We start from the raw sequence: 27,716 nt of genomic DNA, 5'->3' as shown, positions 1-27,716 counted from the left end.
ACCTACAAGCTCGTATCGCGCCACTCGGTGGCGCGATATGAGCTTGTAGATCTGCTATTTTTAAATAGCTAAAGCATAACATGATGCTGACACCAAAATGGGTGCCCGGTCAGAATGGGTTAACTCTGCAACATTTTTGGTCATGGTCATTATTAGACAAGCAGGCAAATGTCCTGCATATCCTAAAATAAATAGTGTTGTCATATTTCATCACGTGCGCTTGTATATAATGTGTATATTACACAGAGCTCTGTTCTAATCTGACGATCAATACAAAGATTATGAAATAATTCAAACTCAAATATTAAACTGAGAATTCTGTCTCAACTAGACTTCAAACTAATCTAAAGTTGGTGTCAACATCAGTGTAAATTTGACAGCACCTTTTTATTTTGTTATTTCTTTTAAATAAATTACATTTCCGTTTAGTTTGTCATATTTTACTGAGTTTTAGTTACCGGTATATGATTTTAGTCAACTAAATATACCAGTGGTCCTCAACAGGCGGACCGCGGTCCATGACCGGACCGCGGCACACCTCTCTGCGGACCCTGGAGAAATGATAGAATAAAGAGAAAAGGCCTGGGCCGTGGCTCAGCGGGAGTGACCCCCCATCTGTCTCCACATGTGTGTGTGTGTGTGTGTGTGTGTGTGCGTGCGTTCGTCAATGACAGATTCGTGTGAGCAATGCAACGGCAGAGTTAAAGGAAACAGTCTGACTCTCTCTCTCTCTCTCTCTCTCTCTCTCTAACACTAAAGCTTATTCTACCTTTGCTCTGTGACTGTCACGCACAAGCACGATGTGATGCGATGTGAGCAAAAGCCACAAAAGCCACAAAAAAACATTAAGAAAAAAGAATAAAGAGAAGAAAAAAAGTCACCGCAACCGCGAGTTGAATTCTCCGTTGTATTCGATCAATGCCGAGAAACGCAATTAACACTCTGAATGTGTGTATGTATTATGGGCCGGCTGCTGCCGGCATGTCATGATGACAATGTCGCGCTGACTGGCTCACTAGCAGTCACACATTCAGTTCATGGATTTTTGGAGGTGTGAATAATGAATATTTGTCAAAGTGAAAAAATATATTTTCATACTCTGCCACCCCAGTGTTGGTTGGTTGGGATGGGACCCGGTTTGTATAGCTTGGTTTGACTGTACTAAACAGGCATAGTTGTTTCTAGGGGAGGGGGGGGAGGGGGGCAGCCCCACCCCATGGGGCCCACATGGCCCGCGACCCGCAATTTTATTTGCGTGCGCATGAGACTGGACCATGGTCTTATTCAAAAAATATTTGTGGACCTTCAGCATTTCTAGTTGAGGACCCCTGAAATATACAGTTAAAGGGACACTTCACCCCTCTTGCAACCAGATCTTATGTTAATGCCGTTTGTGAGACAAGAAACACTTTCCTGGGGTTTTTATGTGGGTATTATGTGTTTAGTATTTCAAAGTGTCCATGGTGTCATGGACACTAGGCTCACTTCCTTCCTGGACTACAATCCCCATAATGCTTTGGTGCACTGCTCCTCCTTATGGCTGTCTTACTGAAACAAAACAATAAAGATCTCACCTTCTGAGCCTCAATGTGCTTCTCAAGGATCTCCTGCTTCTTCTTCCTCACGTCCTGCTGGAGCTTTAGCGCTTCCTGTGAAAGGAAACACGGGGAATTATGAGGAAGTCCAAAAGAACAGGCCAAAAACCACCAATTATTAACCCATTCTGACCTGAGATCAGATTCATACGAGGTTTCCACTGGGACACACACTGGTCTGATTAACCCATTCTGACCCGAGATCAGATAAAAAAAAATGTCAGTCGTTCTTCGATTTTTTCAAAAATAGCAGACCTACAAGCTCGTAGCGCGCCACTCGGTGGCGCGCTATGAGCTTGTAGATCTGCTATTTTTCAATAGCTAAAGCATAACATGATGCTAACATGGGTTCCCGTTCAGAATGGGTTAATAATGGACATAACTATACACGATTGGTCATGCAGGTATAAGACACAGGTGTTCCTCAGTCAGTTCAATTAATCGTCATGGCTTGTGTTCATTTAACTGTCCTTTGATTCTAACGTGCTTTATAGAGCGTCGCAGGAAAGAGACCCGGAAAAGAAATCCGTTCATTTTCATCATAGACTTTTCAGAAAGTATTTATTTAAAGACGTTTATACGCCGCGGACAAAGCCAACTCTTGTCGTGACAAATCACGACAATAAACACAATGTTTTGGGCCAAACAAAGAATTAGAAAGTAGGGAAAAAAAAGGCAGGTCACACTTTTTTTGTTGTTTTTCTTCTTTGTAATTATTTGTTTGGTCCAAAATATTGTTGACTCGAGTTGGCTTCGTACGTACGACGCTTATAAGGTCTTTAAATAAATACTTTTTGAAATGTCTATGGGACAAATGCATTGGGATTCATTTCCTGGGACTGGCGTCGTCATGAAAGGGGGCGGGACTGCGACACTATTGCACTATGCGCAACTGTTCTCACCAAATCCTGCCAAAGTGGGACTTCTGGTCATCCTATAGATATATATATACATCCCATTCTGACCTGAGATCAGATTCATACGAGGTTTCCGCTGGACACACACTGGTCTGATGAACCCATTCTGACCTGAGATCAGATTCTAAAAATGTCAGTCGCTCTTCGATTTTTCAAAAATAGCTAAAGCATAACATGATGCTGACACCAAAATGGGTGCCCGGTCAGAATGGGATATATACAATGTATGTCTATGAGAATACATGCAGACAAGCTTTTTCTTTCCGTCTCCGAGTAGAGACAAATATTTCACGTGCGCGAGCAGAGCGTCCTCTGGGTTTGGAGTTTAAGCCTGTATGCTCTCACCCGTTTCTTCTTCAGGGCTTCCACGGTGGTCTTCTGGACAACCTTCAGGGCAGCAGGGTTGTACACAGTCTTAGTTAGACCCGTAGAGGTGGAAAACACCTGAAAAAAGGGGGATAATCAAGAAAATAAGTGGTTAGTCAGTCATCATGAAACATGGGAATATGTACGTTTCTGCTGCTATCTCCCAATTACACACATTCTGAAAACGAATGCAATAAGTAGAATAAGCCATAGTGGTTACGATAGGTTAAGCATGTAATGCGTGGTAAGGAAATACTGTACACAGCAGCTAGCCAGAGACATACTGGCTAGCGTCGCAGTCCCGTCCCCTTTAACCCATTCTGACCTGAGATCAGATTCTAAAAATGTTATTACATCCTGACAGTTTCATTATTAACCCATTCTGACCTGAGATCAGATTCTAAAAGTGTCTTAGATTTTTCAAAAATAGCAGACCTACAAGCTCGTATCGCGCCACTCGGTGGCGCGATATGAGCTTGTAGATCTGCTATTTTTCAATAGCTAAAGCATAACATGATGCCAACACCAAAATGGGTGCCCGGTCAGAATGGGTTAATGACGACGCCAGGCCCAGGAAATAATTCCCAATGCATTTTCCCCATAGACATTTGAAAAACGTATTTATTTAAAGACCTTTTAAGTGTCGTACAAAGCCAACTCAAGTCGTGACAAATCATGACAACACAATATTTTGGACCAAACAAATAATTACAAAGAAGAAAAACAACCAAAAAAAAGTGTTGCCGTTTTTTTCTTTGTTTGGCCCAAAATATTTTGTTTATTGTCATGATTTGTCACGACAAGAGTTGGCTTTGTCCGCGGCGTATAAACGTCTTTAAATAAATACTTTCTGAAAAGTCTATGAGGAAAATTAACTGGGATTTATTTTCCGGGTCTCTCGAGGGGGCGGGACTGCGACGCTCTATAAATAATGTTTGTGGGGTGAGCGTTTCCCCCCCCAACTGCCACTCACAGTAGCTACTGACCAATCGCAGCGTGTACCTGCATAACCAGTGTAGGTTTTGGGACGACGCGCCAGAGACAGCTAGTGAGACTGGATGAAGGGAATGCATTACCTTCTCAACAGGAGCTGATGGTTTGGCAGAGAATCCCAGACGCTCCTTCACTGACATTTTGGTAGCATTCTGAACCAAAAGAGAATATGATTTATGTTCTGCAAGTTTTGACAAACACGCATTAAAAAAAAACTGTACCCCACACCCCTTCACAGTACACACACACACACACACACACACACACACACCTGAGAGGCTATGGCTGACTCTTGCGGGGTCTCCGAGTTCCCAGTGATCAGGGGTCCGAGGCGGTCTTTGACAGATTGCTTTAACGTGGCGGCTGCGGGCTGCTAGAGGTACGGATTTAATGTTTACCAAGGATTACATCATGGATTACATCCAGTACAGTCAATCTTTATTTCAGACTACATGGTCCATGACAATCAACAATACAAGGGGACAATACAACAAGAAATAAATAAAATAAACAACAAAAACACAAAAATAAAAGAAAACATCCAGACACTCTCTCCAGTGTTCCCAGAAGCAGGGGTACCTGATGCTGCTCTTCTTCCAGTGTTGTTTTTGGCAGTACATTTTTATTTTTAGTCGTATAGTCTCTTGAATAGTTTTAATTTAGTCACATTTTAGTCACCTGGAATGTTTTAGTGTTAGTCTAGTTTTAGTCGACTAAATATCATAAGATTTTAGTCGACTAAATCTACAGTTGATTTAGTCGACTAAAATGTATTTTGGCGGGCCTTGGTGCCGTCGTAATGACAGATTTTTCACTTGCTGAAAATAGCCGATCTACAAGCTCACAAGGTGTCACAGCACGACGCGTTGTGGGCTTGCAACTAATTGTAAAATGACTTACTGGATCTGTTGTCCACTAGTCCCTTCCTAACATTTTAGTCTAGTTTATATTTGTTGACGAAATTGTCAGTATATTTAGTCTTAGTTTTAGTCACCATAGCTTAGTTTTCATTTAGTTTGTATTAATTTGTGTCAGTGAAAAAAGGTAGTCGACGAACATTTTTCGCCTTCGTTTTAGTTGACAAAAACAACACTGTCTTCTTGGGCATGGGGCCAAAGTCATTGTCTCCACCAGGCCGAAGGCATGTGGGGAGAGTATGTTTTGCACTCCGTCCGTCCGCGTGTCCGTCCGTCCGTCCGTCCGTCCGTGTGTCCGTCCGTGTGTCCGTGAACAGCTAATCTCGGCCACCGTTAACCCGGTCGATGCCATATTTTGCACACACACTCCCTGGATGCCAACCATGAACCTCTGCCCCAAACTTTCCAGAACGGCCTGTTATAGCGCCACCAGGAGGCCGCTTTGTGCAAAACAAGTTTTTGCACAGTACACCTACAGATTTTGTCCAAACATCACGCAAATTGGTACACAGTCTCTCTAGAGCCATTCAACGAAACGGGTCTTTCAGATTTATCAGACTCCATCCTGATTGGTTAAGATTGGCTTCCAAAGTTCACAGGAGTGCTCAGTTTCAAACAAAATGCTGCAAATCATGAACACATCGCGTGATTTCCGTGAAATTGTGCACCCACATTCCCACTAGGCCGAGGACGAAATGCCACATGAACAATTTCAACTCAGCCTCAAGGTGGCGCTATAACTGGCCGAAAAGTGTTTTTACCTCTAACTGCACGGATCTGTGGATAACCTGGTGGAGACCTGTGCCCGGAAGGGCACTTTTTCTAGTTATGATTTTGTTTTTTTTAGTAATTCAAGCTCATCATAAAACTGTACATTAGATTCCTAAGAACAGTAGGAACACCACTGTTTACTAACAGATGACTGGCCATTATGACAGATGACCAGTACAGCCATGGAAAGAAGAGGAGATCCTTACCATGAGCGCCTGTAGCGGGGGCAGGTTCTGTAGTGTGTGAGAGTCCCCGGGCCCGTCCCCTCCGTCCTCGCGGTACCAGTGTAACCTGATGAAGCGGTTGTTGAGCACGGCCTCCGGGCTCTGGATGGCCCGCTTAGCCTCCGACGCACAGGCGAACTGGATCAGCGCCCCCTCTGGGTCATTCTGATAGGCCACCTGTATGTCAAGGGAAATGAACAGGTTGGTTGGTACGACAGGGCCATGGATATGGAAGAAATGTCATCGACACCAATGGTGGTTTAGAATGCTACGGATTAGGGATGTCCCGATACCTCCATTTCTGTGTTAGCCGATACCGATACCAGTGTCGTGATCTCATGTTGTGTTTATAGCTATCTAGCTAAATATCTCATGTTGTGTTTATAGCAGGCTCCTCACTCATGTGCACTTGCATTTTGGGCAACTCCAAAGCAAACTCCACATGTCTACAACATTGTATTTACCTGCCATAGTGTCAACCCCTTACCCCTGTGTCGGATCTGTGGTTAGACTGGCATTATTCACAGATACCGATATGACCCGATATGACAAATAAGGGCCGATCCGATTCCTGATACCGATACAGTATCGGGACATCTCTACTAAGGATATTTCATTAGGCATTCACTCAACTCACGATGCCATTCCAATCATGATACGATTTTTCACGATGTGTTTCAACTCAAAATTATATTACAGACAACTTTTATTTTCCTCTCTATTACACAAATTCAGTATTTTCTCTTCATCTTCTGTATTTTCTTCTTTTTACGTGCCCTCTGCTGTTTGCATCACAATTCAAATTCCAATTTAAATTGTCTTGAAGTTTTAACCGATGTCAATCAATTTATAATACATCTTTATTTGATTCAACTCGATTCTTAATCCAAAAACGATTTTATTTAATACAAAAGCATTTTTTCCCCCAGATTCAAAATGATTCTCGATTCAATACATTTCATCACAATCTACTCCAGCCAGTGACTACAGTAACGTGAAAATGACTGAAGACATGATGTTTACTGTGATTAGGATGAGCTTACATTTAATATCACAAACACCATGTAGTGAAAACTCCTGTAACTGTAAACAGAATTTTTATAATCGACACCCCTACTAATTGAACAGGTAAACCGAGGCAGAGGAGCGTCTGACCTGGAGGTTGACTAATTGAACAGGTAAAGCGAGGCAGAGGAGCGTCTGACCTGGAGGTTGACTAATTGAACAGGTAAAGCGAGGCAGAGGAGCGTCTGACCTGGAGGTTGACTAATTGAACAGGTAAACCGAGGCAGAGGAGCGTCTGACCTGGAGGTTGACTAATTGAACAGGTAAAGCGAGGCAGAGGAGCGTCTGACCTGGAGGTTGACGATGGTACTAATTGAACAGGTAAAGCGAGGCAGAGGAGCGTCTGACCTGGAGGTTGACGATGGTACTAATTGAACAGGTAAAGCGAGGCAGAGGAGCGTCTGACCTGGAGGTTGACGATGGTACTAATTGAACAGGTAAAGCGAGGCAGAGGAGCGTCTGACCTGGAGGTTGACGATGGTACTAATTGAACAGGTAAAGCGAGGCAGAGGAGCGTCTGACCTGGAGGTTGACGATGGTACAAATTGAACAGGTAAAGCGAGGCAGAGGAGCGTCTGACCTGGAGGTTGACGATGGTGCCAAACTTGCTGAAGTGCTCGTTGAGTTTGCTGATGTTGTTGAGCTCGGGGGGGATCTGGTGGACCAGCAGCTTGGAGTTAGCAGAGTTGAACGGCGCCCTCTTGTGGTAGCCGTGGTGGTTTGGTTTGCTGAAGTTGGTGCTGAAGTTGGGTCTGAGGGGAAGTCAGGCATTTTTAAACCACTTAGATATTTGTTTAAAACAACAAAAGGGGTTCCCGCCCCATTCTGAACGGGCACCCATTTTGGTGTTGGCATCATGTTATGCTTTAGCTGTTGAAAAATAGCAGATCTACAAGCTCATATCGCGCCACCGAGTGGCGCGATACGAGCTTGTAGGTCTGCTATTTTTGAAAAATCGAAGAACGACTGACATAGAAACATAGCTTTATCAGAAAACTGTCAGGATGTAGAAGACGTTTATAGAATCTGATCTCAGGTCAGAATGGGTTAATGTGGACATTCATCAGTTGCCATCTTACTTGTCGAACCAGGGTTTCTTCAAGGCCATGCTTCCATCATGGGAGATGATGGGCGGTCTCTTCCTTGGGTCAGCCTCCATGACAACCCTCATGTTATTGTTGCTTGAATTCTTATCTGGGAAGTAAAGGAGAAACGGCAACATCAGCATTGTACAGTTGTACCGTACATGGAAATCATGGCTGCTGGCGGGCGGGGCTAGCGGAAGACGAGTAAGACTGGCAACACTGTACAGTGTTTCATATTATGTAGACGCAAGAGTAGCATGTATGAACAGGCCCCATTCAGTGTATCAATGACTCCAGGCAGTGTTGTTGCCTTGATGGCGTCGTAATGACTGATTTTAATCTTGCTGAAAATAGCCAATCTACAAGCTCACAACGCGTCACAACGTGACGTGTTGTGAGCTTGTAGATCGGCTATTTTCAGCATGCAACCAAGTATAAAATGACATATACTGGATCTCTTCTCCATTAGTCCCTTCCTAACATTTTAGTCTAGTTTTTATCTGTTGACGAAATGAGTACCGGTATCTTAGTTTTAGTCATCATGGCTTAGTTTTCATTTCGTTTTCCATTTAGTTTTCATCAGTGGAAAAAGGTAGTCGACGGACATTTTTAGTCATAGTTTTAGTCGACGAAAACAACACTGACTCCAGGCATTCTCTCAGTTTCTGTTCCAAAACAAACTGTGGAGATGGTGTCTCTGCTCTGCCCTTCTGTGGAAACGTAATCAATGGACATCAAAATGATGACACACGACAGGTTTAGAGAGAGAAGACTGTTGGTTCATTTTTCAGTCTGTGCTGTGGAAAAGAAAGAAAAAATATACCTCTGTGTGGCTCGTCCATTTCCCCCATGGTGAGGCCTATCAGGTTGGGTCTCTGAGCATTGACCCGGCGGTATATACTGGGCCTGGCGGTACCGGTGATGCTAGGAGCCTCTGGGTTGTACACATCCGTCTCATAGGCGTCTGGGCAACGGAGAGAGGAGAACTAAACATGTTAACCCATTCTGGGCAGGAACCCCTTTTGGTGTTTTAAAGCATTATGTTATAGCATGGCTGTTGAAAAATAGCAGATCTACACGCTCATAGCGCGGCACTCGGTGCCGCGCTATGAACTTGTAGGTCTGCCATTTTAGAAAAATCGTGGAAATGTTCCTCAAATCTTTGAATATATTTTCTTTCAGAGTTTCTGTTTTTAACTCAAAATCTTTACTTCCGAGGGGAACAAAATATTTTCAGATGGGGGTCGACGGCATATTACATATAATTTTTGGGGTTCTTGACAATGAAATATTGAGAACCACTGATATAGAAACATGACGTTTTTTAGAAGAAAATAAAACATTTTATTTATTATAATTTTTTCACCCTTTTTTCATCTTTCACCCCTGTGTCAATTATCTAATGTGATCCTGTGCTCTACACACCCTCCTCCAACCTAGTCCCCATATATGGGGGACAAGGGGAGAGCAACGGACTTGAACTCATGCTTCCTTCATGCCTGAGTGTCCAAGTTGCTCCTTTACACCTGACAGGGGGGAGTTTCCCTGGTTGGACGTAGCGTGGAAGAAACACGTTATTCCGACCAGTTCCTTTCCCCTCCATCAGGCTGGCCAGGGGGAGGCAGTTTAGTGACCAGGATTACTGCATGTTTTTTGTGAGGGTACCTACCCTAGGGGACACGGGGAGAACATGCAAACTCCACAAAGAAAGGCCTTTTTTTTTTTAAGACATTTTAAAAATTTCGAAGTCAGGCCAAAATGGGTTAACCCACTTTGGTCGGGAACCCATTTTGGTGTTAGCATCATGCTATGCTTTAGCTATTGAAAAATAGCAGATCTACAAGCTCATAGCGTGCCACTCGGTGGCGCGCTATGAGCTTGGAGGTCTGCTTTATCATAGCTTTCAGAAAACTGTCAGGATGTAGAAGACATTTTTAGAATCTGATCTCAGGTCAGAATGGGTAAAAACAGCTCAAACACTTGTGATGTGTTTTAGGGACAACTCTGCCACAAGGCAGTCCTTCTGTCAGTCTTACCCGGCGTGAAGGGCGGAGCGGAGGGCTGCAGGGGAAGCGAGGAGCGGATTCCAGAGGAGACGATGGTGGGAACGGAGCTGGTGACAGAGCTGGGGGGACCGTCCATGCCCGAGGCCTGCAGAGGAGGAAGAGGGGGAGGGGGGCCTGGACGGAATGGAGAACAACAAAAAAATCACACCCGTGTGAAGTGAGGGGCGCTAATATATTAAAGTCTAACTCATGTTGATTTAGGTGATGTAAAACAAACGGTGCCAACACAAACCTTAAACGCCATTAACAATAAAGAGACAATATGACGTAAACGACACATTATGACGTAAGTTTTCCCTTCATTGTCAATGGCGTTTACAAAACGTTTTTAACTCAAATCTGTGCTTCGGGGCGGTCCCTGGAATAACATATTTTCATACGGTTCAGCGGCCTCTTACATAAAAATGTTTGGGTTCCTTGACATGAAATATTGAGCACCGAGCACGACTGATACAGAAACATGAGGTATTTCAGAAAAGTGTCAGGATGTAGACATTTTTTTAATTTCGACGTCAGGCCAAAATGGGTTAATACATAATTTCAATATTTTATACGTGCTTTAATAGAGGGCTGCACAACATATGGTTTCAACACTGACATTAAAATGTACAGTGCAATAGTGACACCTTGTGCTCATTTGCCAACCTGTAAAAATCACAACCGTGTGAAGTGAGTGGTGCAACTCCGTGTGGGGGTGGGGGACGAAAGTTCCAGATCCACAGGAACGCGCGCAGGGTGCTGGCCCGATTCCCGGCGAGCCGCCCCGCGTCCGAAACGGTTGAGAAATGGCAGTTACCGTGTGGGGGTCCCTCTACTGTACTGTACTGTACTGTACTGTACTGGCACACCCGAAATCACCATATATACACAGTTAATGTGTGTGTTTGTGTGTGTGTTAGGTTGTGCACAGGTGGTGAAAAACAACGATGATGTTTTCATGCTCAGACGCACCCACCCAGCCAGCTCCATAAGGGAGTGGTTGCACCACTCAAAAATAGAATGAATCAAAGTGGTATGACTTGATGCAGGTACAGTATATGACATTGATGATTTATATAAGAGTGTGCACGAGGAGTTTCACAGAATAATCTAATATTTGACTACCTAGATGCTAGATCAAAACCATTATTTGACAATATACTTTTATTTTAATAAAGCAGTGTCAACATATGTACAGCAGATAATATGCAGCTGCGAGCACTGGTGTTTGTAATGGTTCTACCAATTAATCCATTCGTGGTTGATTGTTGTCAAATCATTTCATACTGTTGCTAAAGAAAAAAAAGCCTTTCTTCCCCACAAGATGGCACTATGACTAAATCACCATTACATTGGGATAGACTCAATGGAGCACTTTGTTTTGACATTTTCAGTGAGAACAGACATGCAAACTCATGTGGGATAAAAAAATCAATCAATCTGGGGCATGGCTTGGGTAATATTCCCTTTAAATAGGAATGTTTAATTGTAGTCCACTAACTTCCTGCTATCTGTGACAGGGGGAAGCAAGTAGTCATTTTGGTTGTGAATGTGAGAACTATTCCAGTCACCTTTATGGACTGAATGCGTTTTTGAGCGGTGCCTCCACTCCCTTACGGAGCTATGTACGTCCGTCCGTCCATCCATCCATCCGTATGTCCGTCTGTGTGTCTGTATCAGTGTTGTGTTGACTAAAACTATGACAAAAAATGTTCGTCGACTACCTTTTTCCACTGATGAAAACTAAATGGAAACTAAATGAAAACTAAGCCATGATGACTAGAACTAAGACTAAATATACTCACATTTTGTCAACAAATAAAAACTAGACTAAAATGTTAGGAAGGGACTAGTGGAGAAGAGATCCAGTATACATCATCGATCTACAAGCGATCTACAAGCTCACAGCGCGTCGCGCTGCGACACGTTGTGAGCTTGTAGATCGGCTATTTTCAGCAAGTGTAAAATCAGTCATCACGACGGCATCAAGGCCCGCCAAAATACATTTTGTTCGACTGAATCAACTGTAGATTCAGTCGACTAAAATCTTATGATATTTAGTCGACTAAAACTAGACTAAACACAAACATTCCAGGTGACTAAAATGTGACTAAAACTAAAGGAAAGCTATTCAAGAGACTATGAGTAAAACTAAAATCAAAATGTGCCGCCAAAAACAACACTGGTCTGTATGTCCGAGCACAGAAAGCTGAAACACCAGTAGTGGCCAGTAGAGTACAGTAGAGTACAGTACAGTAGAGTACAGTACAGCACAGAGTAAAGTGGCATAGGGTACAGTACACTACACTACACTACAGTACGAGCCCCTGGGCCAGGGGTCAGCAACCCAAGATGTTGAAAGAGCCATTTTCGACCAAAAATAAATTCAAAATCTATCTGGAGCCGGAAAGAAAATTACGCATTATAATGCAACTTGCCAAGCTTTATTATCTCCCGGGTTGCAACGAAACTAGCAGAATTTAGCATGCTTTCCCTGGAAATGTCTTTCAACGTTACTTTTTTTGTTGTTTGTTGTTTGATAGCTTCTCACTGCAGATTAAACATACAGACAGTCAATCTGCATTGGCTGTGAAGGCAAAAGCCTCTGTCCACGAACTGTTAAATCCTCTGTTTTTCGTCGGCTATCTTTATTTCTCTCCCTGTAGAAGCCATAGCGTAGCAGGCAGCAGCCTCACACACCCACTGGTTTGTTTATAATAGACACCTGGCTGGCACGGCACTGAGTGTGTCGCATGCTATGACGCAAATTTTAGTTTAGTTAAGTTTTCCAATTTTGTAAAAATGTGTAGAATAAATATTAAGAATGCTTGTCACGTTTGGCCTCCTACAGAAACCATAAATGAAAAATAATGTATTGCTACTTTTAATGCTACAGGGAGCCACTAGGGGTGTGCTCTAGAGCCGCATGCGGCTCTAGAGCCGCCCGCCTGTTGCAGACCCCTGCCCTGGGCCGTTCCTGGGGACCCCCACATGATAACTCTGTAATGTCTCAACGGTTTCGGACGTGCGGCAGCTCGCCCCAGGGACCCCCACACGGTAACTGTCAGTTCTCAACCGTTTCGGACGCGGACCACCTGTCATTTCTCAAACAATAGATGTATAGTTGCACCGCTCACTTCACACAGGTGTGATTTTTAACACATTTTTGACCAGAACCTAAATAGCTGCAGGATAATCATAGTTGCCACATTGGGTGTTCATATTTAACCCATTCTGACCTGAGATCAGATTCATACGAGGTTTCCGCCGGACACACACTGGTCTGATGAACCCATTCTGACCTGAGATCAGATTCTAAAAATGTCAGTCGCTCTTCGATTTTTCAAAAATAGCAGACCTACAAGCTCGTATCGCGCCACCGAGTGGCGCGATACGAGCTTGTAGGTCTGCTATTTTTGAAAAATCTGATAGCGACTGACATTTTTAGAATCTGATATGAGCTTGTAGATTTGCTATTTTTAAATAGCTAAAGCATAACATGATGCTGACACCAAAATGGGTGCCCGGTCAGAATGGGTTAAATACAATAGAATCAACATAAGATTACATGGTTCTATGATGTGAATAGAGGGTATGCGCGTGACATCATCGTACCAGGAAGTTATGCGGGAACGCCCACTGAGTGGCAAAAAATGACTTTCTGGCCTTGACAGCCCCATTCATCCAAACAGAAAAGTCCTGTCTGATTGCATTAAACAATGTTAAACTCACCAACATTGCAGCTGTACGAAAAGCTTGAATTATCCTATATCTGCAAGGTTTTTGTTTCATAAAAATCCACCATAGAAATGTTATGAGCTACTTTGTGTCAAGAAATACCCTGCATTTGATTTTTAAGTGTCAGAGTTTGGAAGTGCTTGTTTTCAATAACAACAATTGACTGCCTCCTGCATTATGTGACATTTAGAAACAGGTGGTACGCAGGACGGTTGAGAGATTTCCAACGAGCGCTTCCAAACTCCAACACTCCATGCTGCTCAATGTTTTGCCACTCAGTCTAGATGAGGGGGGCGTGTCCTGATGGGAAAACCATGCATGTGCATACTCTCTATAGTGAACTGCTGTCATACCTGCGATGGGTGGAAGGCTTGGTGGTAAGGCGCCTGGTGGGGGCACGGGGGGCCGTAGGTTCACAGGAGGAGGGCTCAACAGTGGAGGTGGGGGTGGGAGGCCTGGTGGAGGTTGAGGGTCCGAACCAGGGATGGGTGGCGGGGGTTGGAAGTTTACCATGTTGGGTAAATTAACATCCTCCACTACAACAGGGTCACTTCCATGGTCAAAGGAGCACATGTCCCCTCGCATACAGAAGCCCTTCTCTAAAAGAAAAAAAAAGAAAAAGGAGAAATAAAAATTATAATATGAGACGGAGCACAGACAGGTGCAACTGAAAAGTACTGGAGAACTCAATCACAAGCTTGACAAACGATAAATAGGTCGCCTTCACACCAGAAAGCTTTACTGTGATTAAAACGAATCCTGCTGTTTGGCAGGTGTGTTTGTAGCAGCAGATAGTCTTAAATGCCAATATTGGGATAACCAAAGAGCTGATCATATCCTCACCATCATAGTCACGGCAGCGCTTCCTCTGCTGAGGGGGGGGCGGAACCCGGATGAAGGGGCCACGCTCCCCGGGGTGTTCCGGCCGAAAGTCTGCCCAGCTCTCCGTGGTGGCGTTGTTACTGCCGTGGTGATGGGTGGGCGCGATGACCGTGATGGTGCTGCTCAGCGTGGGCACGGGGAAGTGTGAAGAGGTGGTTGGTGGGGACACCAGGTTGGCCGGGGTGTAGCCCTCACTGCCCTCGGAGCGGTCCACTCTGTCATGGTCGTACTTCAACTTCACAGGGTCACGCTCTGGAAAGGGACGGGCAGAGATTAAAATAGGGTGCATTTTGCATCCCAAAACTCAGGTTTATAGTTCAGGGACGCAATAAAACAATAGGGATGCACCGATCCGATACTCGTATCGGCGCCGATCCAGGCTAAAATTCTAGATCGGGTATCGGATCGGTGGCCGATCCATTATCCGATCCGATCCGATAATTATGTGTAATTACAGTATGAAAACAACTCTACTTCCTCTGTGACACAGCAGTGTAGTATTGACAGTATAACATGTGGAATGCAGCCAGGCTAGCCTGCGCACACATTAACCTGGTCTAATTGTTGCACAGTTATTTAATAAATCAGTGCATTTATATCTGTGTTTGTTACATTTTGTTTTACAAAGTTGGGAAAGTAATGTTTAAGTCAAGCCTTGATGTTGCCTTACACAAAATAATGATTCCAGACTCCACACAGTGAGGCATACAGCTTAATAGGTTATTACGTTTCTTTGTGGGGGGTATCGGATCGGTACTCTGTATCGGCAGATACTGGACCCCCATGTATCGAATGCCAAAAAGCCGGATCGGTGCATCCCTATAAAACAATGACCTCTGCATCCACGGGATGCACTACTGTACTATTTTTTTATTTATTCTAGTTTATTTTTGCTAGTTGAAGTCACATGATTGACATACACCTTTATTTGTATGTCAATAGTCATATTTTTTCATATTTTTTGGAATTGAAATTAAGAAATATAATATATTCTACATTTGGCACAGTTTTTTGTGTTTCCTGAAAACCTTGAAAAAATTACTTAGGCAATTAGTTTAATAAGGTGACGATATTATATAAATGAATAGAAGATCAGTCAGTCTATCATATGATTCAAAAGTAAAGGGCACGAAAAGCTACTATAGTGTAACCGCATACGGCCTGTTTTGAAACCGAATTTACAAAAGATATTTTGACACTACTTCTTTTTCACTTAAAGGAGGAAACTGATGACAAAAAGATTACAAAAAGAGAGAACTATGACTCATTTCGACTTCATGTTGACATATCCGTGGTGCAGTTTGTTTGTTTGTTAACGCTCTTAACCCATTTAGACCTGAAGACATTTCTGCAAATGTCTTCTAAATCCTGACAGTTTTCTGAAAAGCCTATGTTTCTATTTTTCAAGTTTTTCATGTCAAGGACCCCAAAAATATATGTAATTGGCCACCGACCCCCATCTGAAAATATGTAGTTCCAGGGACCCCCCATGAAGCAAAGATTGAGTTAAAAACGATCGCTCTGACAGAATATATATTCAAAGATTTGCACCACATTTTCACGATTTTTCAAAAATAGCAGACCTACAAGCTCGTAGCGTGGCACTCGGTGCCGCGCTATGAGCTTGTAGATCTGCTATTTTTCAATAGCTTAAGTATAACATAATTCTTAAAACACCAAAAGGGGTTCCCGCCCGTCACTACACCATTGGTTCTCAAAGTTGGGGTCTCAGCTGGTCCCTAGAAGGGTAGAAACTAAAATCAGCCAAAGAATGTATCATTCATATAATGTACAGTACTATGCTGCGTGAATAGACATACAATTTGATAGCATACAGTAGATCACCCAAGTTTTATGGTTTTTCAATCCCCACACGTGTGCGTGCGTGTATGTATAAGTTTTGCAACAATTAAAATGTAGAATATGAAATTTTAGCGGTAATATCGTATATACGTACACGCGTGTGGGTATATGGATAGGGTGGCCTGGCTGGGTTTATGAATTGACTACCGCGGCCTGAATGATTCAGCCCTGCAGCCCTGGTGTGAGATATGATCTGGACAACAGATGTCAATATGAAGTTGAGGATAACATTGACCACTTCTGTGTCTTAGTCATACTTCTCTCTCCTTTCTTTCGTAATCTTTTTTTGTCATCAGACGGACAGCTTGGTCAGATACTTTGTTGACATTTTGTGAACTCATCCTTCTGCTGTTAACCCAGTGGTGGAAAGTAACTAAGTACATTTACTCAAATACTGTACTATATATACCTGCTACATCATTTTGACTAAAACCTGTCAACTCAATAAAATTGAACTTTTATTTAACATCGTTGGGGTTGGTGTTCTTAAAACTGGACAGTTGTGTGTTGTGTAACTTTAGAGAGATCATGACATGATAGCAGGGAAACTGCATAAGCATGTGTGTGTGTGTGTGTGTGTGTGTGTGTGTGTGAGAGCGTGTGTGTGTGTGTGTGTGTGTGGGTGTGTGTGCATACAGTGTGAGCTGTCAAAATAACAGCGCTGTCATCGTTTAGGGTAGTGAAGATAGTATATATACTCAGTGTGTTGTGAAGAGGTCAAAAATCTGCAGGAAGAATTGAAGTCATAAAAGGTACAGATGGCTGTAGCGAGGCATTCTGAAAACATTGAGGTCCAAGATGGAAACGAAGACGATGCAGACTACGAGAATGAAACCATCGTCACTACAAGAAGAACTAATGTAGAAATGTCTGAAGAAGGACATTATGAGCGTCTTGATCTGCACAAGATAGACGATGCAGTCTATGGAGATCTTCAGATCAAGAAGAAGAAGTCTGGTAAGAGATATTACTAAGACTAAAAATCACAAATACAAACACGTTTAAACCTTTTAAACCATAGGTTCAACTATTTTAAATGATCTCCCTCCCTCCTTCTTCCACAGTATGTATATGTTTGTGCGTGTGCGTGCGTGTGTGCGCGCGAGAGAGTGAGAGAGAGAGAGAGAGACTGTAGCAAAGCCCCGAATGCCAAGATAAAAGAGCATTCACGCTCGCATTACATCTTATGTATATTTGTGAGTTATCTGACTGAATTAACTAAGTACATAATTTACTAAAAATCATGATAAGTGCCATTTTCATTAAACCAATCAAGGACTCCAAGAGTACCGGTAATAATCAAGATAGTTACCATTTGTTAACTTGTCAATAGTTCAAGCCTCTCATCCTTGAAAGCTGTCTACATATATTTATGCTTTTCCAGTCTTGACAAAGAATGTGAGACAGAGGAGAGTTGAGGCCGAGGACAGTTATAGAAGTGATTCACCTTATGTGTAAAAGTATTTTAGAGGTCATTTCAAAGTACTTTGGTTTTGGTTGGGTTTAGCTAACGGCATTTACTCCCATCTTGTTTTTGTCTTAACAGGGAGAAGGCCTTTCAGAGTTGTTGCTGTGGTGATGCTGTGTCTTATACTGATGGGTGGCAACATAGCCCAGGCTGTGTACTGTGAGTATTACATGTCACTAAACTACCACATCACTCACTCAGGGAGTTTGTTGCCTAGCTGTGTCTTATACTGCTGGGTGTGATCATAGGCCTGGGCGTGAGCTGTGAGTATTGCATGGAGTTTGTTGCTTGACATTTTCTAGCTGTGACAACTATTAAGGCCTTGTTTAAAAAGCAGAAGTCTTGCGCACATCCAGTTCCTTGCTGGTGCTGGACAAAAGGTAGATGCATACAGGAAACAATTAAGGCCACCACAGCTTTAACCCAAAATGTTGACTTTTTTATTATTATTATTTATTTATTTATTTTTGTAATCAAGTTCATCATTTATTTTTGTATTATTGCATTGCATGATATGCACCTGATAAGTATGATGAATAAAGTAGTGTTGAAAAGTGACAATGCACATGAAAAAAGGATAATTAACAACGTTGAGATTTTCTTCTCAAATAAAGTGTTCCACCACAGATGCTTGACCTCATCATGAAGAGCAGCGATAACTGTCTTCATCATCCCTTTCTGTCCTTCGCAGATCGTTCACCCTGGAGTAACATCATGGTCAACGACACCCTGGTACATGATCATAACACGCTGAAGTCCAACTACCATACTCTACTGATCTTGGAGAAGAACCAGCTAAAGTCTGACAACTCCGACCTGAAGCAGGAGAAGGACCAGCTAAAGTCCGTCAACTCCGACCTGACGAAGGAGAAGGACCAGCTAAAGTCCGTCAACTCCGACCTGACGAAGGAGAAGAACCAGCTAAAGTCCGTCAACACCGACCTGACGCAGGAGAAGAACCAGCTAAAGTCCGACAACTCCGACCTGACGCAGGAGAAGAACCAGCTAAAGTCCGTCAACACCAAACTGACGCAGGAGAAGAACCAGCTAAAGTCCCTCAACACCGACCTGACGCAGGAGAAGAACCAGCTAAAGTCCCTCAACAACGACCTGACGCAGGAGAAGAACCAGCTAAAGTCCCTCAACACCGACCTGACGCAGGAGAAGAACCAGCTAAAGTCCCTCAACACTGACCTGACGCAGGAGAAGAACCAGCTAAAGTCCCTCAACAACGACCTGACGCAGGAGAAGAACCAGCTAAAGTCCCTCAACACTGACCTGACGCAGGAGAAGAACCAGCTAAAGTCCCTCAACACCGACCTGACGCAGGAGAAGAACCAGCTAAAGTCCCTCAACACCGACCTGACGCAGGAGAAGAACCAGCTAAAGTCCCTCAACACTGACCTGACGCAGGAGAAGAACCAGCTTAAGTCCCTCAACACCGACTTGACGCAGGAGAAGAACCAGCTAAAGTCCCTCAACAACGACCTGACGCAGGAGAAGAACCAGCGTAAGTCCCTCAACACTGACCTGACGCAGGAGAAGAACCAGCTAAAGTCCCTCAACACCGACCTGACGCAGGAGAAGAACCAGCTAAAGTCCCTCAACAACGACCTGACGCAGGAGAAGAACCAGCTAAAGTCCCTCAACACTGACCTGACGCAGGAGAAGAACCAGCTAAAGTCCCTCAACAACGACCTGACGAAGGAGAAGAACCAGCTAAAGTCCCTCAACACCGACCTGACGCAGGAGAAGAACCAGCTTAAGTCCCTCAACACCGACTTGACGCAGGAGAAGAACCAGCTAAAGTCCCTCAACACCGACCTGACGCAGGAGAAGAACCAGCTAAAGTCCCTCAACACCGACCTGACGCAGGAGAAGAACCAGCTAAAGTCCCTCAACACCGACCTGACGCAGGAGAAGAACCAGCTTCAACGTGAAGTAAACCAGCTGAAGACACAGACAGCAGGTGAGAGAAGATATAAAATAACTATCAAATATCATTGATATTTTAATTATTATCTGGGATATAGAGGTAGAGATTCTGAGTAAGCTCATCACTGCTGGTGTATATGACAACTATCATTCCTCTGGGATGTAGTGGAGTAGTAGTAGGAAGTAGGTGTAGCCCCCATGCAGCCAAGACCCAGACCCCCCTTTTCCCCTCACTATATGTTTCAATCTGGTGTAGTCGGCAAGATGTGGAGCGTGATAACCTTGCGTGAGGGTCATCGTGTGCGGCGGTCCGCGGTGTGAAGTGAGAAGCACGAGGACGTGCTTCATGACTGGGGGGAGGGGGGAGAGAGAGACCCAGCCTGCAACAGTCCTGCTAATCGGGCTCAGCCCTATTGGCACGGTAGGCTGCGCGTTGGTCTGGTGAGTGGGAGCCCCGGCCCCCGGGTTCAATCCACGCTTTCGCATAATGCTACATAGGCCTACCACAAAATACTTAATTAACTAAGTACAAATAAGTACAAATACCAGAAAAGTTTACTTGAGTAAATGTGTGGAGTAGAAAACACCATTGATATAGATGAATAGTTTTGCCTCCACTCCACTACATCTCTGACTACTATTATTATTACAACTATGTGTTAGAATTCATTATCGGTACATTGAAAATCCATCAGTAAATCTCCTGTTTGATGTTTTTAGACAAGTCGTGTCCCAGTGAATGGAAGAAGTTTGGACGCAGCTGTTACTACAGAACTACTAGAGTGAAATCATGGCAGGAAGGTAGAGACGAATGTCGGAGTCTAGGAGCTGATCTGGTGGTCATTAACAGTAGAGAAGAACAGGTTAGTTGTGTCCGTGTGTCCCCCTGTGTGTGTGTGTGTGTGTGTGTGTGTGTGTGTGTGTGTGTGTGTGTGTGTGTGTGTGTCCATGTGTCCATCATCCAGATACGACTCAAGGAAATAGGGTGCTATTTTTCCTTTATTTTTTGACGATGGGTTCTCAGATTGTCCACATAGTTGCATGTGATCTAATTCCATGATTATAGTGAAGAAGTGAATGTATTGGATACAATTAATGATGATTCAATCATGTACAAATAATCAGGTATTCATCAATGGATTGAGACGTGGTGGTGATTATTCATGGATTGGTCTGACCAGGACTGGGCGCAGCTGGACGTGGGTGGATGGAACAACACTGACATCACACTCACAGTGAGACATTTCACATGTTTTTATATTGTAATTCTATCAAAGTCACTGTATGTGAGTGACTGAGTGCATGTGGTTCAATACATTGTTGTTTATTGTGCAGGTACTGGTGGAGTGGATTTCCCGTTGACCATGGAGACTGTGCATCGTACGAACACGGGACTGACCCTGGGACATGGGTTAATGTGTTATGTTCATATATATGGGCCTCAATCTGTGAGAAGTGATGGTTTTCACTTCATTGATCAAACTGCAGCTCAGTGTTCTGATCATATAAACCCAAACATTTAAGTACAAACAGTGGTGGAAAAAGTACTTTCTACTTAAGTAAAAGTATCAATACTCAGAACTTAAAATACTCTGTTGCAAGTAAAAGACCGGAATTCAAAATGCATTTGAGTAAAAGTAGGCCTACAAAAGTTCTGGCATTAAGATTTACTTAAAGTACCAAAAGTAAAAGTACTCATTATGTAGAATGTCTATCATTTCAAGTTTTCAAATGTCTAAAACCAGTTTGAAAATAGCAGATCTACAAGCTCTCAATGCGTCAGAGTCACAATAATGTTATCTAGTAAGATCAAATGATCGAAATGTATATTGGGCTGAAGTTACTTGTTACTGTAATAATAATAAAAATGTGCAAAGTAACTAGTAACTAAAGTTTTAAAAAAAATGTAGTAAAAAAAATATTAGGATCTGAGATGTAGTAGAGTAGAAATAATTATAGTATTTGAATTGGAAATACTCAGTACAGTACAAATACAGCAAAATTGTACCCCTTTTGGTGTAAGCATCTGCTATTTTTCAATAGCTAAAGCATAACATTATGCTTGGCGCGCTACGAGCTTGTAGGTCTGCTTGGCGCGCTACGAGCTTGTAGGTCTGCTTGGCGCGCTACGAGCTTGTAGGTCTGCTTGGCGCGCTACGAGCTTGTAGGTCTGCTATGTTTGAAAAATCAAAGAACGACTGACATAAAAACATAGCTTTTTCAGAAAACTGTAAGGGTGTAGAAGACATTATTAGAATCTGATCTCAGGTCAGAATGGGTTAAAGAAGATGAGTTGTTTGAGAGGTTTCAAGGTTTCAATCGGATCTCAGGTCAGAATGGGTTAAAGAAGACGAGTTGTTTGAGAGGTTTCAAGCCAGCATCTAAACATCTAAAAAATAAATCACACCCGTGTGAAGTGAGGGGCGCTCTTATCAATCATACATCCTCATGCCGGTCAATCACAATTTGCGTCCTCACTTTTCCCCCGTCTTCTCTTTTCTGCCCTCACCTTTAGCTTCAATATGTACTTTGCTCAGCCAATCAAAGCATTGCTATATGGGGTGATCAGCCAATCACAAGCCAATGTTTGTGTTCACCCAAACCTGGAAAGCTGGGCATAGGAGGGGCTAGCACCACTCAAAGACTGTCTCAGAGTGTTCAGTAAGATGCTTTGTCTGCTGTATTATACGTGTTGATGTATAATGATGATGTACAGAACCAGATGTAATTGTATATTAGTGAAGTATTGAGGTAGATGATGTACATAACCAGATTTACAGTACAATACTGTGCATGTACTTAGTTACTACAATACAGCTAATACAGCTGTATTTAATTAATACCTTAAACATGATTCAGTGTTTCTATAAAATTCAAGTAAACAAAAACATTGAAAATATACAGTAGGCTATATTTTCTAGTGTTTCTGTTTTGGCAATCTGACCATGTGCAATATTACTCGCACTGTCACACACTCACTACTGTACATTTGTTGATACTTTAAACTTCTACTCCACTTCTACCTCAGAGGCAAATACTTTTTACTCCACTACAATTATTTGACAACTTTAGTTGCTGATTGATTGATTGATTGATTGATTGAATACTTATAGGACCATTACTACTATGAAAGTGCAGACTAAGTTGCAGCTGCGACTAAGTAGCAGATCTACAAGCTCATAGCGCGCCTTGTAGGTCTGCTATTTTTGAAAAATCGAAGAACGACAGACAGAAACATAGCTTTTTCAGAAAACTGTCCTCCTATGCCACCAAAATGTGGAACGCGCTACCAACAGGCATTAAGACATGTGAATCCCTAGACTCCTTCAAAACCACTCTCAAAGGGCACCTACGGACATGCCTACAGACGGCTGCAATTCGAAACTGGCCCCCGTAAAATCTGAATCCCCTCCCCCCCCCACCCCTTTTTCCCCTCACTGTATATGTTTCTTTTCCCTTTTTGCTTCCTTTATGATGAATTCCTGTTCTGTTCTTTGGCTATATTGAAGTGTCTATTTGTACGTCTCTAAATGTTTTGATGAATTGAACAAGGTGGACCCTCTTGTAAACAAGTGTAACGCTTAATTGGGTCGTCCACTCACAGTTAACAGTCTTTGTACAGTTTGTGCTTGAAATGTACTGTAATTCTGCAAACTGTTTCTGACCCATTCTGACCGGGCACCCATTTTGGTGTTGGCATCATGTTATGCTTTAGCTATTGAAAAATAGCAGATCTACAAGCTCGTATCGCGCCACCGAGTGGCGCGATACGAGCTTGTAGGTCTGCTATTTTTGAAAAATCGAAGACACTTTTAGAATCTGATCTCAGGTCAGAATGGGTAAATAATGAAACTGTCAGGATGTAATAGACATTTCTAGAATCTGATCTCAGGTCAGAATGGGTTCATAAATATTTCAATCAGGTTCTTCTCACCTCTACTCCTGCTGCGGCTCCTGCTGTGTGACCTGCTCCGTGTGCGGTCTCTGTCCCGGTCTCTGTCCCTCTCTCTGTCCCGGTCCCGTTCTCTGTCCCGGTCTCGACCGCCGTGGTCCTTGCTCCAGCTCCGGCTGCGACTGCGGCTGAAGCTGCGACTGCGGCCCCTCCTTCGGTTGTAGCGGTCGCGGTACGAGTCCCTTCTTTGGGGTTGGCGGTCATAGTCTCTCTTCCTGGAGCGATCGTCCCTCTTGGTCCGTTCGTCAACTCTCCTGAGAAATAATTCCAAGTAAGAAAAAAGGCTTGAGCGTTAAAACCAGTGCATGAGACTTGTTAATAACATTAATTGATGTTCACCAGACACTAGCAAATTGCATTAAAAAAAATTTAATCACACCCGTGTCAGAGATTAAAATAGGGTACATTTTGCATCCCAAAACGCAGTTTATAGTTAAGGGACGCAATACAACTACTGTACTGTTTTTTATTCTAGTTTATTTTGCTAGCTTTAGTTATAATAATCATTTCTTCTTTCCGTTTTCTACATGCATATAACCACATTATAACCAAAATGAAATGAGTCAAATGCTGAAATTTGCAAAATATGACTCCTAGTCCTAGTTGAAGTGGGACTCCTCTAAGACCATCACTGCATCCCGGGACTCATTACATTGAAAACCGATTTACATCACTGCCGTGTGAAGTGAGTGGAACTTTTATCATCATACATCATCTGATTCTGGTCCATCACAATTTGCGTCCTCACTTTTGTCAATGTTTGTTTGCACAAACACTAACCCATTTTGGGCAGGAACCACTTTTGGTGTTTGAACTAAGCATTATGTTATACTTTAGCTATTTTTGAAAAATCGTAAAAATGCGGCACAAGTATTTGAATATATATTATTTCAGAGCGAACGTTTTTTTTTTTTTTTTTCGTTTCGACGTCAGGCCTAAATGGGTTAATTATCAATGGCATTCAATGTTTGTGTTAGGACAATGTTTGTGTTAGGACAATGTTTGTTTGTGTAAAACCACCAGCCAAATACTGGTAGACACCGTATATGAAGGTATCTTCCAAATAATGCGTTGTCTCTTCTGTAGTGCAGGGAATCAAAATCAAAAAGAAGTCACGTCCCACACATCACCTCTGCATTCATTCATACAAATTACAATCGTGTGGATCTCAGGACACACATAGGAACGGCGTGGCTACGATTTGGACCTCAGACATCATGTCACAACACAAGCCAAGATACACATGATTGGACTTTGTATGTATAAATCTATTGGGAGGTGATATGGTAGGAATTCACTTTTCTATAGATCTTTGAGGGGGTGATTCCCTGCACCACAGACAACAACAAGCGTTGTGCATATCGCTTTCTATTTATCTGGTACTAATACCAATTTATTTTTTAACCCCTTTTGGTGCTAGTATTATGTTATAATTTAGCTATTGAAAAATAGCATGAAAAATCTATCAGCTCATAGCGCGCCACCGAGTGGCACACTATGAGCTTGTAGGTCTGCTATTTTTGAAAAATCGAAGAAAGACTGACATAGAAACATAGCTTTTTCAGAAAACTGTCAGGATGTAGAAGACATTTTTTGAATCTGATCTCAGGTCAGAATGGGTTAAACCACAATTATTCACAGGGTGACACTTTAGTTACAATGATATGAGGAAGAGTCAAAAAGCTGGGAACCATCCCAAACACGTACCTTCCGTCTCGGCTGTAGCGAGAGCCTTGTTGTGGAGGGCTGATATTCACTCGCCGGGAAAATTTCTTCTCCCTGTCTTCGTCCCTATTTGGCTACATGGAGGGCAGACGAGAGAATTGATTCATTGATTGAAATATTTATTAAACAGTTTGCAGAGTTACTGTACGTTTCAAGCACAAACTCAATACAAAGACTGTTAACTGTGAGTGGACGACCCAATAAAGCATTACACTTGTTTACAAGAGGGTCCACCGTGTTCAATTCATCAAAACATTTAAGAGACGTACAAATAGACACTTCTATATAGTCAAAGAACAGAACAGGAATTCATCATAAAGGAGGTGAATTCCTTAGAATCACCATAGTAAACAGAAATGACAGATATTAAACAACCTAACTGTTTGTCACTTTGGTGACTTTTATCTCATAAAAATGTTACTTTACCAAGTAGCATATTATTACCTCATCTTTTTTCTGCTCTTCTTTCTCAACTTTCAGGTGAATGTCAGTCTTCACCACAGCAGTTGGCTGTTCCAGTTGAGGGAGGTAGCTTTTGTTGTTCACAGCTTCAAACAGCCTATCTACAAATGTCTGGGTCTCTAATGGAACAAGTTGAACAACAGTCATAATAAAACATGATTCAGCAAGCAAAAAAGGTGTTTAGGTGGTAATGTGGTAATTAGCTCAATTATTATTATTAAAGTATGTTCTATTGAAGTTTGCACATAGGACAGACAACAGATACATGACAACAATCACAGAACACCACAACAACACCAGTACTCAACATTCATGTAGAGTGTAAAAGTCTGAAAGGCAAGCATTAACTCAAATATGTATGGAAAATGAATTTTAGTACCTTTCTGAAGAAATACATCCAATTGGTCGATACACAGGGCTTTAAGTTCCTTTTCACTTTTGTCTTTCTTCACCAAAGCTACGACATACTTGGCGAGGGCAGAGGGGTCTGCGTCACAACTGCACAAAAACACAATGTTTACTTTAGTTAGCACAACCACAAGAGGTAGTTAATAATAGCATACATCTACTTCATCCATGTTCATTACTTAATCTCGGTATGGCATGTTTAGCAAAGCTAGCTATACTTACATTGGCTCAAGGGTTTTGGAAAGCCATATTTTCAAGGCATCAAGGTTTTCAATAATCATCTTAGATACAAGCGAAACCTTTTCCCCCGCGGAGGTATAACGTCTGTTATCTGCTCACACAGAGAGCCGACATTAGCTGGAGGAGACAGGGCAAGTTTCTAATGGTCTTTCGCCAAGTTGTTGCTGCTAAATGGCAAAGTTAGCTTAGCCGCGTTAGCTTGGCTAGCAGGAGAATGCCCCTAAAACGTGCTCAGCGATTCTCCAACCTGTGGGCGACTCCTTTATTGAAGAAATGTAGAATGGGAGACTGTTATACCGACAGCTACTACAATTAATGTCACACAATGTCAATAACTGTTGTTTCTGCGTAGTTATGAGCGCATCTCCACACTTCAGTCTGGGCAACTATCTCTCTTCTGGCTAACGTGCCTCAACAAAATATTTACTTCCGGTTATGTTCTCGTTTACGATTACACAACCATCGCGAGAAAACGTAGACTGAGAAGATCCAATGAATGGGCCGAAATTTAAATAGCTAGGCCTATAAGTTTACTGTTTTTTTTTTTTTTTTGGATGAGAGATATTGTCTGTTCTGTGATCTAGATGAAATTGAAAACGAAGTTCACTTTTTGTTTTACTGCTCTAAATACGATGACGTAAGGGATATTTTGGTTAATAAGATGTCTTCTATATGTGGGGATTTCCTAGATTTAAATGACTATGTAAAAATGGAGATATGTTTTGCCAAAGGGACTTTCGTTGTAGCAGATTTTATTTGTCAAGCTTGGGAAAGAAGACAGAGTACTCTGTATACATCTGAGGTGTAATATAATGAACTATGTAATGTAAACATGCTGTAAAATGCATAAATTATGTAATGTAAAACATGCTGTAATTGCAAATGTGAAATGGTGTCTTATAAACCCATGAGGGTTGTTGGGCACAATGTGTGCATGACACGAAAATAAATAAACAATCAATCAATCAATCAATCAATCAATCAATCATATTGGCCTAAAAAGAAATATTGTCTACTAGAAAATAGACAATATCTACCAGTAAATTTGTGCCCTTCACATGTAGT

The 27,716-nt window shown here is 42.5% G+C and overlaps 1 protein-coding gene across 2 annotated transcripts in view; it reads right to left on the bottom strand.

The window, feature by feature from the left end:
• rbm26 (RNA binding motif protein 26) overlaps nucleotides 1–27,066 on the bottom strand; it is a 39,906-nt gene extending 12,840 nt beyond the window's left edge. The window contains exons 1-16 of one of the 2 annotated variants that reach the window (XM_083759583.1): nucleotides 26,634–27,066; nucleotides 26,383–26,501; nucleotides 25,986–26,122; nucleotides 25,524–25,615; nucleotides 23,799–24,070; nucleotides 14,560–14,850; nucleotides 14,070–14,315; nucleotides 9,970–10,113; nucleotides 8,757–8,897; nucleotides 7,928–8,042; nucleotides 7,429–7,600; nucleotides 5,766–5,960; nucleotides 4,143–4,241; nucleotides 3,955–4,023; nucleotides 2,858–2,956; nucleotides 1,575–1,649 (exon numbers count right to left, since the gene is read on the bottom strand). In XM_083759583.1, coding sequence (XP_083615709.1) covers nucleotides 1,575–1,649; nucleotides 2,858–2,956; nucleotides 3,955–4,023; nucleotides 4,143–4,241; nucleotides 5,766–5,960; nucleotides 7,429–7,600; nucleotides 7,928–8,042; nucleotides 8,757–8,897; nucleotides 9,970–10,113; nucleotides 14,070–14,315; nucleotides 14,560–14,850; nucleotides 23,799–24,070; nucleotides 25,524–25,615; nucleotides 25,986–26,122; nucleotides 26,383–26,501; nucleotides 26,634–26,692 — 2,325 coding nt within the window. In that variant the 5' untranslated portion in view covers nucleotides 26,693–27,066. Of the gene's footprint in view, nucleotides 1–1,574; nucleotides 1,650–2,857; nucleotides 2,957–3,954; nucleotides 4,024–4,142; nucleotides 4,245–5,765; nucleotides 5,961–7,428; nucleotides 7,601–7,927; nucleotides 8,043–8,756; nucleotides 8,898–9,969; nucleotides 10,114–14,069; nucleotides 14,316–14,559; nucleotides 14,851–23,798; nucleotides 24,071–25,523; nucleotides 25,616–25,985; nucleotides 26,123–26,382; nucleotides 26,502–26,633 lie in introns of both variants that reach the window. The other variant, XM_083759582.1, reaches the window with a different exon arrangement.
• Between the last annotated feature and the right edge of the window lie 650 nt (nucleotides 27,067–27,716).

The sequence above is a fragment of the Protomyctophum parallelum genome (genome assembly GCF_964188405.1).
Source record: "Protomyctophum parallelum genome assembly, chromosome: 2".
Lineage (NCBI taxonomy): Eukaryota > Metazoa > Chordata > Actinopteri > Myctophiformes > Myctophidae > Protomyctophum > Protomyctophum parallelum.
This window is presented reverse-complemented; position numbering and strand designations above follow the sequence as displayed.